We start from the raw sequence: 17698 nt of genomic DNA, 5'->3' as shown, positions 1-17698 counted from the left end.
CCTCTTCATTCTCAGAGCCACCGAAATAATTCCTGCGCATCAGTCACTGACTCGCACTCATAAGAGATGACCCTCGAAAAAGGTAAGCTATCGAACTAGCTAGAAACGCCTTTCTGCCTAACCACTTTCTCTGTGTGCGGCCACGCAAGTAGCAGCTGAATCAAACCTTGGTCCTTCCCCTTTACCTCGTCTCCTGCCTCTCGATTGAACTTCCAGTAGTCTTTCTCGTAGTTACTATCACCCTGTCCAGACTGTTCAAATTCGTCGCCGAGGTTCCGGTAGTGCTTTCCAAACTGGTCAACCCATTTCTGATCCCACCTCTTTTCCTGTAGCCTCGCTTCGGGATCGTCAGCAGAGGGAAAGAAGCAAAGAACTGCGTCTAGGTTCTTCAATACTGTCGAGCTGGCTAGTTTTCCGTCCTTCATGTCGCAGTAGTATTTGCCAAGCAAGACATTGAAAACACCGCCGTGCGTGACAACGATGATAGTCCGCTTGTCAGTGCTCAAGCCGTTTGCAACATCTCGGATTAACTGTCGACCTCTGGTCACTGTGGCTTCAAGCTCCTCCCGGCTGCGTGGGTGTGTCACATTTCGCGTCCTGGTTTCCTGACCCACATCTGGCCACTTGAGGTCGCTGATATCGACTTCTTTTTGCCGACGACCTCTCCCGCGTCCTCGAGACTGCCTCCTCTTAGCATCATGTATTTTATGTATCGTTTGCCGTCGTCTTCTTGGTACAGGGCCAATTGATCATGGGGCCACGGTGTGATCTCCCGGAGTTCATCGATAGGGCGTACGTCGGTTGGAGAGAGCTGACAAGCGGTTGCAATTGCCAGGGCCGTCTGGACGCTTCTGGTCGAGGTCGAGCATAACACCGCGGCGACGTCCGAATTCGGGAGCTGAGAAAGCGGGTAGCAGAATATTTCCAGTCTTTCAAGCCCTTCATTGGTCAGACCGTCCAGAAAGTAATCACCGTTCCCTACTGTGGGGTTTATGCCGTTGAGTATCTTGTGAAGCTCCAACTCTGTTTCGGGTCCTCCATCTTTCTCAACGACCACAGCGGAATTCGAATCGGAGTGGCGAACGATCACAACATTGTATTCCTCAATCGCCATTGATATTGATAGGCTGAGGCTCCAAAGTCGACAGATTTCTCAGTGTATGGTGATATACTTGGGATGGAGAAATGGCAGCGGCTTCTTGCGGGCGTGGTTTTGGTTGGGGGGTGATCGATGCCCTGGAAGAACGGAACGTGAGCGATGGGGGACAGGATGCTAGGGGAGATGGGAGATATAGAGATGGAGGGGTGGGTACCACGCGACTTTGCTACATACCCTGGCTCTAGAACGGAATTCTAGAGGGCGAGAGAAAGAATGAAAAGACTAGGCTGGGCCTTCATACACACTGTCGTTTCTTTGATCGAAAGAGAAGAAAAAAAAAAGAGCCATAAGTGTCATCTCCGACGCCCTTTGTCTGGATTGAGCAGTACGTCATTGAGTATAGTACAGGTTTGACAATGGCTGAGATACGCGATCCTTGTGCGCATTGAGCCGAAGATCCTAGGCTTTACTATCGGTTCATATTCCTTATTGTGTCGGTAGCAGATCGGCAATCTGCTTGGGTCTTTCAGCTGGGAAGAATCACTATCACTGCCATCTCTACCACCACCCACAGTGAACACTTCACCTTGCTCCGTCTATCAACCAACGTCCTCGCCAGCTACAAGCGGAACCATGCAGATTCCAATACAGCCAAAACTCGCGCAAACTGGGAGGAGCATTCCCATACCGCTTGTCGTAAGCAGCGTCCCGGGGAGTGCGAGTGGGTCTACATTTGGGTCATAACTCCAGACAATGATGTCCTAGCGGGAACCGCTGTGAGCTGCGACTCTGGTTTTGCCAAGTCGCCAAACCCTCTCAGCGACGACACAGAGTCTGCTGCCGCCGGGTCCAGTAGTACGGCCAGCCCCGACGGGACCATGTACACGGTCTGGACAGATGTGCAGATTACTGAAAGGGGCCACTACGGCTTTCATGTTGTTGGCTATACCGCGGACCATGTTGTTGCGGACGAGGTATGGAGCGACTGGTTTGAGGTGCGCTCCGAAAGAGTTGCTTTATCAGATCTGAGTGGGTGGTTTCCTGTGTCCTTCTCCATTCCATACCTGGACTTTACATGCATATCATGCCATGAGCGGACTCTTGATGGAAAAGAGGAATCTGAGTCAAATCACTAACTCGTTACCTGTACCATAGGAGAAGACCAACGGTCGCTTTTGGACGCATTGCGCCAAAGAGGCAACTTTGACTTGTAATAGTTGTCACTGGGATTTGGTCAACGATGCAAGGAGGTAAAGCTGGATGTTTCGTGGATCTCACATTCCTGTGTGTGTCATCACATCCTAGTCGCTCATTATTACGTACCGGGGGGTGGTTTTCCTACAGTTGTTGTTGCTGAGTCCGTTACACTGGTGGTACTGGAAAACCACTGCTATTACTGCTATCATAGACGGTTACTGTACAAATAGAAGTAGATATTGGAACGCTGCTGAAAAGCCGCTTTAGATAATAAAAGGTTGTGGCAGCAACAGAACAGGGGCGGATGGGGAGACTATACAGTCCCAGGTTCTTTAGAAAGTGGGCTGGGAGACGCAAAACAGACCTCAGTGTTGCCATGGATATAGGGGTTCTTGCGCTATGAATCAAGGGCATGCAACAATGCACCCACGCCGACAAAACGCCAATAGTTATGATTTCACCATCTTCCGGAACCACCTGCCTCGCAATGAAGTAAATACAAACCCTTCAGTCCGGCTGCACGCTTACCACCCCTGGGCGTGGTACCCACCAACGGCGCCACGCTCCAGGTACTGGTTCCAGCTGGTCGCATTGGCCTTGTTCATGTAGACCTTCTCGGGGTACTGCTTGAGGTTGGCCACGTCGTGGGAGGTGTGCCGCCTCCTGAGTACAGCGTTGGCGGTAGATGTCTTTTGCTGACGCTCCCAAAGGAGCTGTCGGCGGAGAGACTTTGTCAACTCATGGTGCAGCATGTTGCGTCTCGTGGTTCGGGGTGACAATGCTGATTGCCGTTGAGTGGCGTTGGCATTGGTCATAATAGGCTTAGCAGTGCTGCGAGGGATCTCCTTGGTAGGCCTCAACGGAGTCCGGCGCATGCCACCCTTCATTTCCAAGCCACTGTCATCGGAACCATTGGGCGAAGCGGCCTTCACTGTGGGGACATTCTGAAGAGCTCGCGCGCGTTGCAAAGCCGAGGTCGATTGCGAGGCATTGGCGCCATCCAAAGTGCCAAAGCGCTGCTGTTCTTGTTCAGCGGCAAACATTAAGCTGAGGTTCGACCGGTGAGAAGTCAGGTTGGGCTTGGATGGCACGCGCTTGAAAGTGACCGGGTCATCCATGCTTTCCTTGCCGCCCTCCTCAATCGAGTCCTCCCATTCCGAACCATCTTCGTCCTCATCGATTGCGCTCTCGTCGATTGCGCTCTTGTCGATGTCGCTTTCGGATTGCCCGTCGTTAGACTGGGTCTGATTAGAAACCTGGTTGCTTAACGATTTCTGCTTCGTCTGGACGCTCTTTACGGATGGGATGGGGTCTTCAGCACATCCAGATGATGCACCGAGCTGGAACATTTTGGGTTTCACTTGAGAGGACTCGCCACCCGAGGAGCCACCAGGCTGTTTTGTTGATTCCTGGCTACGAAGCTGCAGGGCAGGGATGGAGACTTGAGAGGGGAGAAGCCGCGGATTACGGTGGTGCGGCTTGAGGCTTGTTCGCTGCTGCTAGTTGCAACACCTGACGATGACAAAGAAGCAGGTACGACTGACGGTGCCTCCATAGACGAGTGGCACATGGGCTCATTCGCCGGTGTTGTGGGTGTGTCGGGTGTCTGTTGGACATCCGGCGAGGACATATCGGCCAGCGGCGCCAGGTTGGGCTCCTTGTCTTGTATTATCGAGACGACCATCTTCTCCAAGTGGTCTGGGGTAATGTGGCGTTCGCGGCCGCGATCACTTGCACTCGAGTCTTTTCGCAGAATTCTGGGTCGGGAAACCTCCATCGGTTCGGATTCGGAGCTGAACTCGATGGCCTCTTCGTCTTCAGCGACAGAGTCGACGCTGCCAGACAGTTGAGGGACCTCTGGTATTCGTATATCGGGAATGTGGGGGGGCTGTGGATGGTACGATGGAAGTAGGATTTGCTTGTCGTAGCTTGCCCTCGGTGGCATCGCAGCAAAAGGTCTCGCGATTCCATAGTCTCCAGCTCATGTTTTCTAACCTGCGGCCGTGCTCGACGGAGTCCGCACATCTAGAGAAGACTTCCGAGAGAGTTAGTGCCAGCCCGGCTGCGCCAGTATCGTGTAAGTAAACGTACCTGCCCACATGTTGAAGAGGTTTTGAGCATTGGCAGTGTCAACCTTGTGGATGACATTTGGGTCCACGGTCAGGACCAATCCTTCAGGTCTGCCAGGCATGGTGATTTCGATGCTTCGAGGCGAAAGAAGCTGAGGTGGTAAATGTAGCGGGATGCGTATGGAAGGTCTCAAGTATGATCCGAAACGTAAGCACTGATTGGTCAATGGTATCATAAAGGCAAAGCCGTGAGTGCCAAAATTGTAGAAGGTCCCGGTTCGATACTGACGTAGCCACTGCCGTCGAAGTCTGGGGGACGATGGTTTGCATATTGATGAAGTGAGAGATCAGAACGAAGAAATAAGGGTGCCCCTGAGTGGGTGTGTCCGGGGGCCTGAGTTACCTCGCGATGAGCTTGTGCATGCATGTCTCGGAGCGTTGACAGGGATTGCACCGGAAGACGAAGCCAGTACACTCCTTGCCGGTGGGAGCAAATGTGTGACGACGTTCAAGATGCGAAGGCAGTGGCCTTCAGAAGAGTCGTCGCCATCCCCGACTCTGTCGTGGGTCTACTATCTCTCCCGTAGCTTGGCAAACGAGCGGGAGGAGCGTGTAGCGAAACACGGGGCATCGTCTTCTGGAGGGTCGTCGTTGATGAGGGGATAAAGCCAAGACAGCAGAGAGAGAACAGGCATAAGGGGTCCGGGGCGGAGTTTCAACAGAGGTACAGAGACAGCGAGGAATTGAACTATGCGACGTAGCTTCTGTCTTGGGATTGATCAGTCTCTGGTGTGTTTGTCTAGCCAATCAGTGACAACAGGTGCGCCAGTGTCGTATTGACCAACCATCAGGAAGTCTCATTTTGCAACCAAAGAAGAGGGAATTGAGAAAAAGAAATGATAAGGGAACGAACGGAGTACGAGCCGTTTGGGGAAAGTCTCTGGAAGCCGAGCTGAATCAAAAAGCGTAGACTCCTACCTGTGCAGTGCGCACTACGGCATCTCAGCGCTCTAGGCCAATGAGGAAGTATGCCGTCGGCTATTTGTGACGAATTTTCAGCCGGGACGGCCGCGGCAGCAGCAGCCCCTTGGAGGAGGCTTTCTTTTACTGTCGTTGCATTGACGTATAGGATCCCATCCGATGCGATGGGTGTGGAGCCCCGTGGCATGACACGCACCCTACCATGGAGGATATGCCATGGCAGGGGCCTACTAACCGACGTTCCTCTGCCCTCCCACAACGCCGTAAGTCCGCATGGCCATCATATGATGGCTCGGCAGAGCACTCGTTCCAGTTGGACGTCCGCTATTACTGACGTAGTGTACCTCGCACTTTGTGGTCAGCGTTGTATCGAAGATCCGAGACTGGCAAAACCTTGATTGCTGCGGCAGCCACCAGGTACCGACGTCACGTCGGGAGCCCGAACCAGCTGCTGCCGAGAGTTCTGCGAATCCGATCTTGACAGGAGCTGCGCAGCATGGGAGTCAAGCATCGACAGGACCGGTCTGACGCCATCATATAAGCACGGTTCGAAAGAAGTACGAAGGTGTCGGCGGCGCAGCAGGGGCCGTGGTGATCTTCATTCCCGGGTGGTGCTAGTTCTAGGTATTACTTGCAAATCCGTGTACAAGGAAGTCGTAAGGGCAGATAGCTGAACGTAGCTCCATCTCCATCCAGTTCCAGGTTGGAAGGGTCCTCCCTGGTCTCGACTTATTGGGATCACGTAGGAATCGACCAGAAAGGCACCACGAGAAGTGATATGGAGGGAAACTCAATTATAGACAACACCGCAACCCAATTTGTGACACTACGTACAAGACCTCCACTAGACATACTGCCCCCGGCGCTTCGATGGCGGAGTTTTGTGTTTTCTCCGTTGCCCAATCATGTGCGCCCACGGCGCTGGCTTGTGAGGCCGACAGTCGGTGCACAACTCTTCATTCCTGTGCCACGGTCAGCGTCGCGCTGTGGTAGGGCAAGTCAGCCACTCACCTCAGCTCTCCGGTGGTAATGTTGGGCGGGCACACGCGGTGAGTGCGCTCGTACTGAGAACACCAGCGCTGCACACGAAAGCGAAAGTGGCCGCACGAGTACTCGACCTGGAAACGGTTAGCGCCAGGCCACCCAGCAAGGCTTCTGTCCTGCCTGAGTGTAGTCACACATGACGGGCAGGAACGAGATAGATCTGATACGCGAGATGTGAGAGTCAGGCAACCAAAGGGTGCTGTATGGGGAGAGGCTGTGGTTGCCTGAAGGGCGGCCGGCCCGTATAAGTAGCCACGCAGCAAGCGACTAGGCCCGGTGTCGTCCAGGAGAACAGAACCAAGGGGCGCGGCCCAGCTCTCGTGGGAGCGGCCGGACATCGCGATCGTCCCTTGGGTTGGTGCGCCAAGGAAGGACGTTGAAAATCGACGCTAGTGGCACCCCACACACACTCGGGACGTAGCGTGGGGTGCATCGACACACTTGGCCCCTACGAGAGCAGGTACCTGCCAGATCCGAGAGGGAACTGTGTGGGCATGCACGACCGGGGGATTGGTGGGTCAGCAGGGGTTTCGATCCTGGGTGGGTCGTCATGCAATGCAACTCCCTATCGTGGGGTGGGATTTTCAATTCGTGAGTCTCCGTGATTACAACAGCGCTATGATGACAAGATCTATGTACAGGAAAGTGCCCCTTGGCGATTGCAACCCGCTTATTCAGAGTATTCTGAAAATAGGGCAATCCGAACATAAACAACAACATCCTGGACTTGGCCATTTACAGTGATTTGTGAACTCCCCGTCGCCTTGTTCCAAGATACCACAGGGTCACCACCTTTTGGAAAATCAATGAGTATATCCTGCTCTTTAGCTTCCTCCGGGTTAACAAACTGGATCAGGAATTTGTAGCCCACCAAGGCGATGTGTGGCTGTGACGTGTCAGTACCGATTATGTCGAAGCCAACACGAGTGAGCAACATACCTGCTTCGGAAAGCGCTTTCTTCCTTCAGCACAATCCATGATTCCAACCTGGAAAGTCCCGGTGAGGGGGTTCAGGGACAGCATCGTCAACTCTTCCTGCTCTCTCTAATTCGCCCGCTTCGTCGCCTCCTTTGAGGAAATGCCTCTCACTAGTGCTACTCGAGATGTGTTGGAAGCGTGCGCCATTCGCTAAATCAGGATCCCGTAGTCGCGCCCACACTTCAGTGTACGATTTCCGCGCCCACAGTTTCGCCCTGGGGGTAACGCCAGCACTTGTAAGACTGCGAGGAAGAGATGCGGCAGGAAGATGATCTGGAAGATTAGACTTGGTCTAGGCCGTGCGGGAATGGTATCTTACTCCAAGGAACGGTTGCCAGCTCACCCCAAAGGATGCAAATGACAAGACCGAGCAGATTTGCTGGATAGTGACCACAATAAACAAATTTCGTGATTCCCTGCTCTTTGATTTGTTCTCTGGTGGCATCTTGTTGATCCGGAGAATGAAGTAGCTGGTCCATACAGCGACACATATCCCACTCAGGATTAAGGGAATCAGAGTCAAGACCTTCGCCCTGGTTTCGGAAGATTGATATGCACACACGACAGCTCCAACGAAGAAGCCCGCTGTACCCATGTCAATGACACAAGCGGCGAGTATAGGAATCCAACCCAAGGGAGTGCGCATCATACGTATACATATACTCCGCTACAAAAATTAGCAAGCATGCGTTGTTGGTAACAGGCAACGCACCGCAAAAGCGAGACTTTGCCATATCGCTGGCAAAACCACTGGCCAGTAGGCGTGCCGGTGAAGCCCAAAGACAAATAGAACTATGCTAGCTATACAAGTAGCCAGTGCCTCGATAAAACATAAGGAATTGAAGAATTTGGGATATGCAGCAAAGACTGTGTTCCCTTGAGGGGCCTTTAGTTCCTTGACAAGGAAGGCACAGGCGAAGGAAAGAAAGGTGAGGACAGCAGAAAGAATGGCGAAAGCCAGAACAATCCCCGAGACAAGTAGCGATATTTCCCACTCATCAATAGACGCCATTGTAAAACGAATAAAGAAGATTGTCACATTGCACGGATGGACGAGACAATCAGAAGAGACCTGCAGATGGATTATATGGGCGAGAAGCTTAGAAGATCCTGCCTGCACCTACAGTGGCATCCAAACCACCGCGGGCCATCCGGGACGAGGACATCATGCACGGTTGGAAGTACCAGGGGGAAGGAGGAAGTGTGGAGATAAAAACACCCTACAGATATCACTAGTAGAGTGTGACAGAGGCAGACGCGAAGACTGGGCGGCGGCATGGTTCGTTCCTAACCCTGCAAGCCAAGGCCAATGCAATACGAAAGTACCAGATATCACAGGGAGAGGGCTTGCCACTGTCGTCCTGAGGGTGTTCCAAGTACATGTCCATGTACAGGGGTCCCAAATGATCATCCAGCCGTCAATATGCTCTCCTTTTCCCATCTGGCCATTCACCCGAGCTTGCCTACCCACCTTCCATCCCTGAACAGCGTCCAATACTGGTGCCGGAACAGGACCTGGCGGGTTGGATTCTGATGGCCGAGAGATGGGTTACATGTTAGTCCCGAGTACATCCAACCGATTGGCATGGCTTCTTGGAAGATTGGTTTTATGATGTCGAAACTCCTTGGGACAAACATGTTGGTGGATTGTGATGTTGGGTTGGTGGGAGTTTTCAGAGAGAAGAGTGGCATGCATGCTTGGATGAGTGGGTGCGCCGTATACTATCTCGTCGGACAGCGGCTTACAAAATACCCATCAGCCATTAGCTATCAAGAGTAGATGTTGGAAATGTGATGAGACAACACCGATAGAAGCCTTGCATGGTCCGCGTACATAAGAAGTGCACAAAGGAAAATCGCAGATAGCAATATGGCATATGGAGACAACTTGGTCCGTGCTGAAACCTGCTTGCCGTTTTGAGCGAATTTCCACAACATTTGGCCAAATGTCGTAGACCGACACTTCACTCTGAGGGATCTATGGTCCGGTCGCACCGCTCGTGCTTTCGTGGAGTGCAAGCCCAGTATCTGGGGCTTTCTCATGGAGAACAACAAGCATTGCATCTAGGTGGAAGAAACCTAGGAGACTGTCGGAATAGAAATTATCTTTCGGGGTTTCAAGTTTGACAAATTCAAGAGTAGGTGTAGTGCATGTAATGCTATCATCCAGGTGCTTAAAGATGTGCTTGCTTGTACGTTGAGAAAAGGTAGCCGAGACCTCAGTGGGGAGATTTTGGAATGAAACTCGCTGGATCTTCTCTACTTCACGTGACAAGATTGGACGTAGCGTGATCCACTCCATTGATAAGCGTTGACTCTGTTATCGGAAGAGATGTCGCATTGTCGTCAGATAACCATCATGGAAATGACAGAGTGTCGACTTCTGGCAGCCCGACTCACAAGCATCTGCCATGTGTATGATAGAAAGGAAAAACTTCTGGAGGCACCGGTAAGTCGCCTAGATATATACATTGTTTTCAGGTGCTTACTCTGTCTGTAGGAGTTCATCGGCATTATTCGCTCCCTCTTCCACACGCTACCCCCAGCGAGGCGAAGATGCATCACGGAGCCCGTAGATCAAACCCCAAACCCTACTATCACGAAACCGCCATCGAAGACACGAAAACGGACTCTCTCGGAGGTTACCGGCGAATGCTCGGGGCCTGCTCGCAGACGGACGCCGCCCAAGGCTCAAGACCCCATATCTACAACTACCATCGATGGAGCTCCGAGACCCATTACACCATCGACTACGCGAGACCGTGCCGTAATACCTGGTGACACCGCGAAAACCCGTTTAGGACGAGTCCAAGAAAACAACACTCCTATAGTTCCTGTTCAAGAGCTTCTGCCTTTCACCCGCCTCTGGGCGCAGGACCCCAATACATTCTTTCGCAGGCAAGCCTGCCAAAGCCTCGACCCATGTACAACAGAACCAGAAGATAACTTCCCATCTGTCCTCCTCCGCTTAGTCCAGGGACAGCACATGGGAAAAGTCCGCTCCGATGTATTGGCGAAGGAAGTGCAGCTGAGACAAAGGCGAGTTGGGCTGATAGGCATGTATATGTTGGCAACTATATTTGGGCGTGACGATGTCCCCGCTTCGCTGACAAACGGGAACCAAATTTCCGAATCGGAAGTTCGCAAGGGCAAACGCTACTGCCGCTTCCTATCCGACCTTGGAAACCTTGATATACTAATAGCGTTCTCGAACCGCGACATCCCAAAGTCAACGTAAGTCCTCACTACGTCAAGATCATCCGCACTAATCCAACGGATGTCCAGGCTAGAAGAACATTGGCCCCTGGCAGATGGATATGACGATCATCGCAAGAATCTGATCACGTCCCTAGAGCAGCGGGGGATCCACACAGCTGCTGGCCAGTTCAAAGGACTCACCGTGGTCCTTTTAGGCCATCTTTTTGAGAAAGCGCAGGAATATGCATCCGAGCCGAGGCCAAATGGAGAATCCTATGTTTTAACAAGCCAATCTTGGGAACTATGGCTTGCGCAAAATCTGGGATGCAACGATGCCGTTCGGCTTACCAATCAGCAACAGTTGAGTGAGCTCCCTGCTGGTAGAGTAACTCCAAGCTTGGCTCTAGGATCGCAGAAGGGCCCCTCTTGTGAAGACGGGAGTCCAGCGGACAACACGTTCAATCTGCCACTTAATGTAACGAACCTTTCTACCGCTGCAACTCATACAGGCAATAGGAGGACAGCAGACCTACCCAATCACGACTCTGGTGTGAGGCCTGCCATACCTGGGATCCCGGGTGGATATGGAAGGGACGACGTTTCTGATGGAGCTCAAAGCCTTCTTCACTTAGCAAACTCAGGGGGCAGTGCACACCTTCACTCGAGTGCTACTCCGAGTCAATCCATGCGTGCGGTAAGACCTGAGGCTTTCGACTTCGAGAGTTTCGTATATGTCAATCAGCCAACGTTTATACCTCTACGGAGGGATCTGGAAGAACGTTGGAAAGGCACCTGGCGGCTCGATTGGAACGGATGCCCAAAGAAGCCGTTGAAAAGGGGAAAGCTAGTGGCACAAATAGCTGAACAGTTTCCTCCCGAACTCGTTGACCTAGTGTCTGATGTCGGTGAATTCATTGTAAGCAGCTTCCTACAGAGCTAAAAAGCTTCGCTTACATACTTGAATAGCACCCAATTCTCGAGAAGCGAGTTAATCAACCTCTACGCTTCAACTCCGTAGCATTGTCGCTACAGTCTGGTGCCCCGAAAGATGAATTCAAGGCCCGTATCAGCGCCGTCATGCATCTTTTAAGGACTCAATCAGATCAGACTCTACCACGTTTTGTCAGGGACAGGACAGATGAGTATTTCCAGTCGGATAATCGGCTACATCTATCTATCATAGAGGAAGATATGTGTATAACCACAACAGATGAAGAGGAGGAGCGTTTCGTCTGGATAAAGTTTTTCACCGAGAAGGATTGGGATTGGGTGGATGGGAAAGAATAGTATTTGTTCAACCATACAACCAAGCCAGCCACGCAAGAAGATGATAGTTAGACAAGCCTACTCGTGCCCTTCACTGGTCCCGTTGGGCCGTTGCCCCTTACATCACCAGTATCCTCTCCTTCCTCCCCTCCACGGTAATATGTCGTTGTCTCGTACATCTTTGCCGCTCGTAAATTTATTAGTACCGTTAGCAATGGTGCTATAATAATTATGAAACGACTTACGATAGTGAGAAGTAGGGTCGCCTTCGCGTCCGAAATTTCTTTTCTGGAGACCTAATTGGATGAGCTTCAGTCCGTCACGTTTCGCTAGGCACTCTACAAACTAACCCTGATGGCTTGTAGGATCTCTTTCAGAAGGGCAAAGATGACTGCAGTGGTTTGGTAGGTAGAAACTAGTCGAACCAAGTTACCATAATGATAGTTTAAGGGAGCTTATATAAATCACCGGACCGTTTTAATGACGACCTCTTCTAGCATCTTGGCCTCAGCAATAACCACAGCTACCAAATCTGTAGCTAAATGCATATCACACACACTTTCGGGGTAGGATTCTCTGATACCAAGGATGAAGATGCCTTGACCAGGGAGCTTGACCGAGGGTCCTGTCCGGTCTGTACTGGGAATGGTCTCGTACAGCATGCATAGTATGGGCGAGTGATAATACTTGGGAGTGGCTTGCAGATGCATACGCGTATCTCCTGGTTGCTTTCAAGAACGGCCGAGCTTGTTATTGGCCTCCTATACTCTACACGAACCTTGCTATATGCTTTTTGCTGAGACCCTGCCAGACAACAATAACCTGATGCTGATGATGGCACGATGGCTTGCATATACGTGAAGTCGCTTGACTGGATATCACTGGGATGGCCTCAGTAAGGATAGCTAATACAATTTACTGCATAGTATACCCCGAGAGCTGTCAGAGGCAGGCCAGTAAGCGAGGTGAGAGCAGCAGTGAGGGCCACAGGCCTGTCTTCCAAGAGCTAGCACCAGAACGAGCAGATCCCCAGCCAACATTCTGCGGAGAGTGAGATCTAAGTGCGTCCGAAACCCCCAGGGGGCCATACCCGGTATCGTAGCCGGAACATGCTCAAAACAAACATGATGGCCAAAAACGACGGGGCCGCTTTATCGCTCGGAGCAAGTACCCCTATGATGGATGCCTCGAGCTAAAGGGGCACCATCATGGCCAGGGGCCTCGATGACTTCCCTAGATGAGGGGTTAGGTTTGGGTTACCATTGGGTGATCATGCAAGCCAAGGCCTGCTAGAACCCGGGTGTCTTTTTGCTTTCTCGACAAGAGAACGGCATGGTAACATGGGTATTCACATTGCAACCTGGCCGGAGACATCTTGACCTAAGCGCTTGCCAGAGTACCTTGTTCGGTCTGTTCTGGAAACGACCTTCTGCAGGATGGGTCGGATATGCAATACTTGAGTGACTTGCGGATACATACGCATATCTTGCGGTTGGCTCCAAGGTCGGCCGAGCTGGTCATTGGTACACCACACTCTACACGACCCACGATACTTGAGGTTTAGACCGGTCCAGCACGCAGTAACGATCCGAGGGTGCCTTTGGATTAGGGATCACTGTCGACGCAAGCTAACAATGCCACGATGGCTTGTAGACTCGTGAAGGGGCAACTCTACGAACAGGGGTCATGCTGGACGGCTTGAACGCGACTCAAAGAATTCGACTAGGTGGATGGCTTCGGTAAACATGGTCACCCACTGACGGTTGTTCCATGCAGTCCCCCTAGCCGGAGCTGGCAGAGACAGGCCAAGGATAGGAGATAGGGTCAGTTTCACGGTTAGGGGTCAGTCGACATGGTCTGACTTGCATTAGCCGGAACCAGAGCAAGCGGCTGGATAGCATGCTACGGAGAGCACTGTACTAGTTTTTATATTTGATCTTCGTCAGTTGCTAGCTGGAACCAACTGCACCCGAGGATCCTCGAGGAACGTGATATACGGATCCGGAATCGTAACCAAAACATCCTGCGAGTAACCACGATGGTCAAATAGAACGTGGTAGGATACGGCTTGAAGCAAACAGCCCTCTGGTGAGAGCGGATGTCTTGTGCATAGATTACGCAAAGCCCCGTCATGGGTAGGGGTCTTGTCTGGTTCCCAAATTGAGGGATCAGGTTTGGATTCCAATTGGATGGTCATGCAACCTGATGGTTGCCAATGCTTCGGGTGATTTTGGTCATTTTCTCAACTTGCACACAAAGAGCGGCGTGGTAACCTAGCCGGAGATGTCTTGCCCAGGAGCTTGTCCGGTCGCATTATGATTGAGGCTGGCAATACTTGGGAGTGACTTGCAGGTGCATACGCCAAGCTCAGAATCGGCTCTTAAGGCTTAACCTTCGGGTGCCCAATGAAAACTCAATGCCTAACCTACCCAAAGGCGGGGCTCACTGAGGATATAAATAAACTGTGTGTTGTACTTGTATCATACTACTGTGGAGGGATTCTAAATAATCTCGAATGAGTGGGGTAGAAGACCTATTCCCACGATGTTTGGGAAATCATAAAGCCTGAAGGCGGGGCCTATTCGAAGGTACAGGTTATCTATGCCTTTAAGCTCAAATAAGAGGCTCCACTACCAATCATATGAAAGGAGAACCTGGATGTGAATGGCCCCGCCTTCGAGCCAGCCGTCACAAATCATTCCCCTGCTAAAAAGTACACTACTATCCAAAACCCCACCCTCGGCGCATTTGGTCGGCTAGAGCCCCGCCTTCAGTACTCACGCAAGAGCAAAGCAGGGCCAGTTACTCATTTCTGTTAATTCGCAAATTTGCCAGATTCCCTAGAACTTTCCCGATTCTTAGCAATAGTTGCTTTGCTAGCAATCTAGTCTTTGAATGTATCTTTAAAATATCCTTAACAGAAACTAGCCACAAAAACGGTTTCTTTGTGGCTGAGTCTTGTGTGGTTAGAAGTATCAAGATTAGGCTCAAGAAATAGCGCGCCGAGTTTGGGCACAAACACACCACCATTTTCGTCTAAGTAAGGGAGGGAGGTTGAAAAATACAGGAGCCGACTCTTGTCGTTCTCAACTGCCTGATCTTCACCGCAATATTACATAAAATCAGTCGCGAAAAACGAAACTTCGCCATCAAAAGTCAACTCAACTCTGCTCAGCTACTATTGTTGTGCGCTACATATCATGAGCCAGGACCAGGTATCTGAACTCCCCGTCCCTTTGGCAATGGTATCTTACCATGTATTAGAGTCCCTACGAGACGCTTAACCAAACAGCATGGGAAAAGGGCACAACAACTAAGCCGGGAGCGAAAACGTCAGGGACGGTGATGTGGCAATCTGCTACTAAAGCACAGTACAAGGGGGAAGGCGAAGTTGACTGGATCGATATGAACAGCACGACTGGGCAAGCCAAGGCAACTACAGACCGTCCAGTTTTTGTCACAGGAGGAACAATCAAAATGGCTTAGTCTAGTCCATCAGATGTGGAGGGGAAGTCAGGAATTCAAAATACCAAGTTATTCACCATTTCAGATAACTTCACAGCTTCCGCACGCAGCCTAAGACGACTAGGACAAGCCAATTCAGGCCAGACCTCCAACACCAAGCATCTGGTTATCTCAGTCTGGCCTTGTGCAATTTCCTCAATGCGACTCGGACTGAGCTCGCATGCTGTTGCTGCCTTGCGTCCCATCATCTTTTCGACCATTTTGGGACTTGATCCAGACAATTCCAAGCTTCCCTTAATCTCTACAAACACGCTATTGTCAAGTAGGATGCCTCTTCGGTTGTCCTGAACCCTGAGATGTAGACCAAACAATTCCTTCACCAAGTGCTGCGTCTCGGTTGCGAGAACGAAGAGCTCTAACTCGCACTGAATTGCATCCTGATAAGACGCCTTGAGCCAAGCCTTGTCCTGGAATTTGGCGATTGCGCTGATGAAATATGGTGGGAAGGTAGAGCTAAGACTATAGACAGAGGGCCATGCAATTTGAGTCTCGTCAACGTGGAATCCGATCGTTCCGTATATGGCGACAAAGGATGAGCTCGCTGTCCGGTCGGCATTGTAGGTATCCGCGGCAGGGAGCTGTTGTTCGGATACAGCTTCGGTAATCGTCATCGAGCCGTCCTGAATCGCAGCGTCGTCGATGGAGATTCGAGCGCGTTTGGGCGGTCGTGAGTTCGGAGAAGGCGGGTTTGGTTGTGTTGGGTGCTGGACACCAGTCGAATTCCAGTGTTCTAACCAGTTAGGCCAAGATTGGAGACGGTTAGACACCACTTCACTTACGGAGCTTATTTTTACCACGCCTGTTTTGGGAGACGTGGTTGAATAATTGTTGAACAGATGGATGGGGTTCGATAGAGGCAATGGTGTTTGTCATGAATTCAAGGTCCGCAGGGGGGAGTTCATGAAGCCCACTAGTATTTCCTTGCTGACCAGCCATAAAATACGCAAACCAAACTGGAAAGCCTGCATTGAGCATGGCCTTGGGGAGGCTGGAGTCGGGAGCCAACAATGCAGCATCCAGAGACGCCCAGAAACCATCCGGGGCTCTGGCTGGGTTGCATTCCAGCGTAAGGCCTTGTGCAAGCACTCTAGTAAAGTGGTCAACGGATTGCGCCCCACCACTTCCGCCGCTTTCAAGCGGATTGACGTTGCTTCCGACATAGAAAACGGATCCGCCTTCGAGATATGACTTGTTCAATAGTTCAAAGGTTGCAAGGCCAGGCAGGGTTATATCCTCTTTCAAGTTCGAAGGCGGGGCTGTGCCTTTGCCCTCAATTGGTGCGTGTTCTTGAGCAACATACCCGTATATCCGTCTTGGCAAAGGGTGACCCCGCTTCTAGAAATTGGCAATGCTCTCACTTACATAGTACATATGGCGCATGCCTGAAGATAACCAAGCGACTCAAACCTGTTAGGATTTCGGACAAGGGCCGCGAGTTAGTGTACTAAGCTCGCCGCTTAGCGCTTCAGATGTCTCCTATCTGCAGACATACTCTTCACTCAAGCCCAGATTCACCACTTTCGCGTCAAGCCGCGCAATCGGGTACTGTAGGGTTGCTTAGGCATGTACCATGACCACAAAGCTGCAGATTTTGTAACCTCGTCGACTCTTTTCGCTATGGATCATGCAATCTTGCTCGGCTGTGGGTTGGAGAATCGTCGGTGAGATGCGTCTATCGCGCGATGCATGCAGGTGGGTCGTGGCAATGTCTATCACGCTGGTCCCGTAGGGACTAGGTCTCGTTGGCCTAAGAAGTCATTGTGTGCCGGCGTGCTTCGGGGTTTTTTGAGCATTCGAAACAGTGAATAACAACCGTGTCGCTATGTTGTCGTCTCTCTTGCAACACATAAGCGACGGTCACCTCAACTGGTATTCTTAGCAGCAATTGTCATCATGCTGCCATGCTCAAGTCCCGAGCTTGTCCCCGCTCCTGTTGTGCTCGCTGCCATTGAGTGTCGGATTTTGACTCATGTTGTCGGTCGTCGGTCGTCGGTCGTCGGTCGTCGGCGTATGTTATGCGGCGCATTGCCAGCGCGATACGGATAATCGTCTTTTTCGTGCCCTTCAATCACGTCGTTATATCGGATAAGAAGTTAATCATGGCATTTGTTGTTGCTGTGACGACGACTGTGGGCCTAATCGTGACAGCTTCATCCGGAGTTGAAGATATTTGGGATGGTGCGGGTGAAACAGGGTATATCTGTGTTGTTATTGATGTGGTAGATGATAATGTAGATAATGTAGGGATAGAGAGTTTGTGGGAGCACACAGCCATTGCGGAAACTACAGAACCACAGCCCAGGTTAGGTAGGAATTAATGAGACATGCAGCTTATATATAA

At 51.3% G+C, this 17698-nt stretch overlaps 6 protein-coding genes across 6 annotated transcripts; 2 read left to right on the top strand and 4 right to left on the bottom strand.

The window, feature by feature from the left end:
* Positions 1 to 95: 95 nt before the first annotated feature.
* On the bottom strand, positions 96 to 697 carry PG998_014264 (uncharacterized protein; the record flags this gene model as incomplete). Its single annotated transcript, XM_066881080.1, has 2 exons — positions 96 to 570; positions 615 to 697. The coding sequence occupies 2 exons, from the start codon at positions 695 to 697 to the stop codon at positions 96 to 98; spliced, it is 558 nt and encodes a 185-aa protein (XP_066723932.1).
* Positions 698 to 1515: 818 nt separating this feature from the next.
* Positions 1516 to 2235, top strand: PG998_014263 (uncharacterized protein; the record flags this gene model as incomplete). The annotated part of the gene is made up of 2 exons (XM_066881079.1): positions 1516 to 1537; positions 1601 to 2235. The coding sequence occupies 2 exons, from the start codon at positions 1516 to 1518 to the stop codon at positions 2233 to 2235; spliced, it is 657 nt and encodes a 218-aa protein (XP_066723931.1).
* Positions 2236 to 2820: 585 nt separating this feature from the next.
* Positions 2821 to 4518, bottom strand: PG998_014262 (uncharacterized protein; the record flags this gene model as incomplete). The annotated part of the gene is made up of 4 exons (XM_066881078.1): positions 4388 to 4518; positions 4198 to 4331; positions 3841 to 4151; positions 2821 to 3781 (listed from the first exon to the last, which is right to left on the bottom strand). Exons 1-4 carry the CDS (start codon positions 4485 to 4487, stop codon positions 2821 to 2823), a joined length of 1506 nt encoding a protein of 501 aa, XP_066723930.1. The 5' UTR covers positions 4488 to 4518.
* Positions 4519 to 7060: 2542 nt separating this feature from the next.
* PG998_014261 (uncharacterized protein) lies at positions 7061 to 7413 on the bottom strand (the record flags this gene model as incomplete). Its single annotated transcript, XM_066881077.1, has 2 exons — positions 7061 to 7276; positions 7330 to 7413. The coding sequence occupies 2 exons, from the start codon at positions 7411 to 7413 to the stop codon at positions 7061 to 7063; spliced, it is 300 nt and encodes a 99-aa protein (XP_066723929.1).
* Positions 7414 to 9702: 2289 nt separating this feature from the next.
* PG998_014260 (uncharacterized protein) lies at positions 9703 to 11884 on the top strand. Its single transcript, XM_066881076.1, has 4 exons — positions 9703 to 9817; positions 9869 to 10602; positions 10654 to 11482; positions 11533 to 11884. The coding sequence occupies exons 1-4, from the start codon at positions 9728 to 9730 to the stop codon at positions 11851 to 11853; spliced, it is 1974 nt and encodes a 657-aa protein (XP_066723928.1). The 5' UTR covers positions 9703 to 9727; the 3' UTR covers positions 11854 to 11884.
* Positions 11885 to 15353: 3469 nt separating this feature from the next.
* Positions 15354 to 16737, bottom strand: PG998_014259 (uncharacterized protein; the record flags this gene model as incomplete). Its single annotated transcript, XM_066881075.1, has 3 exons — positions 15354 to 16087; positions 16137 to 16545; positions 16720 to 16737. 3 exons carry the CDS (start codon positions 16735 to 16737, stop codon positions 15354 to 15356), a joined length of 1161 nt encoding a protein of 386 aa, XP_066723927.1.
* Positions 16738 to 17698: the final 961 nt, after the last annotated feature.

This window comes from Apiospora kogelbergensis (assembly GCF_038363985.1).
Source record: "Apiospora kogelbergensis strain CBS 113332 chromosome Unknown utg000010l_segment0_segment0, whole genome shotgun sequence".
Lineage (NCBI taxonomy): Eukaryota > Fungi > Ascomycota > Sordariomycetes > Amphisphaeriales > Apiosporaceae > Apiospora > Apiospora kogelbergensis.
The sequence above is the reverse complement of the archived record's forward strand: the minus strand, read 5'-3'. Positions and strand labels throughout refer to the sequence as shown.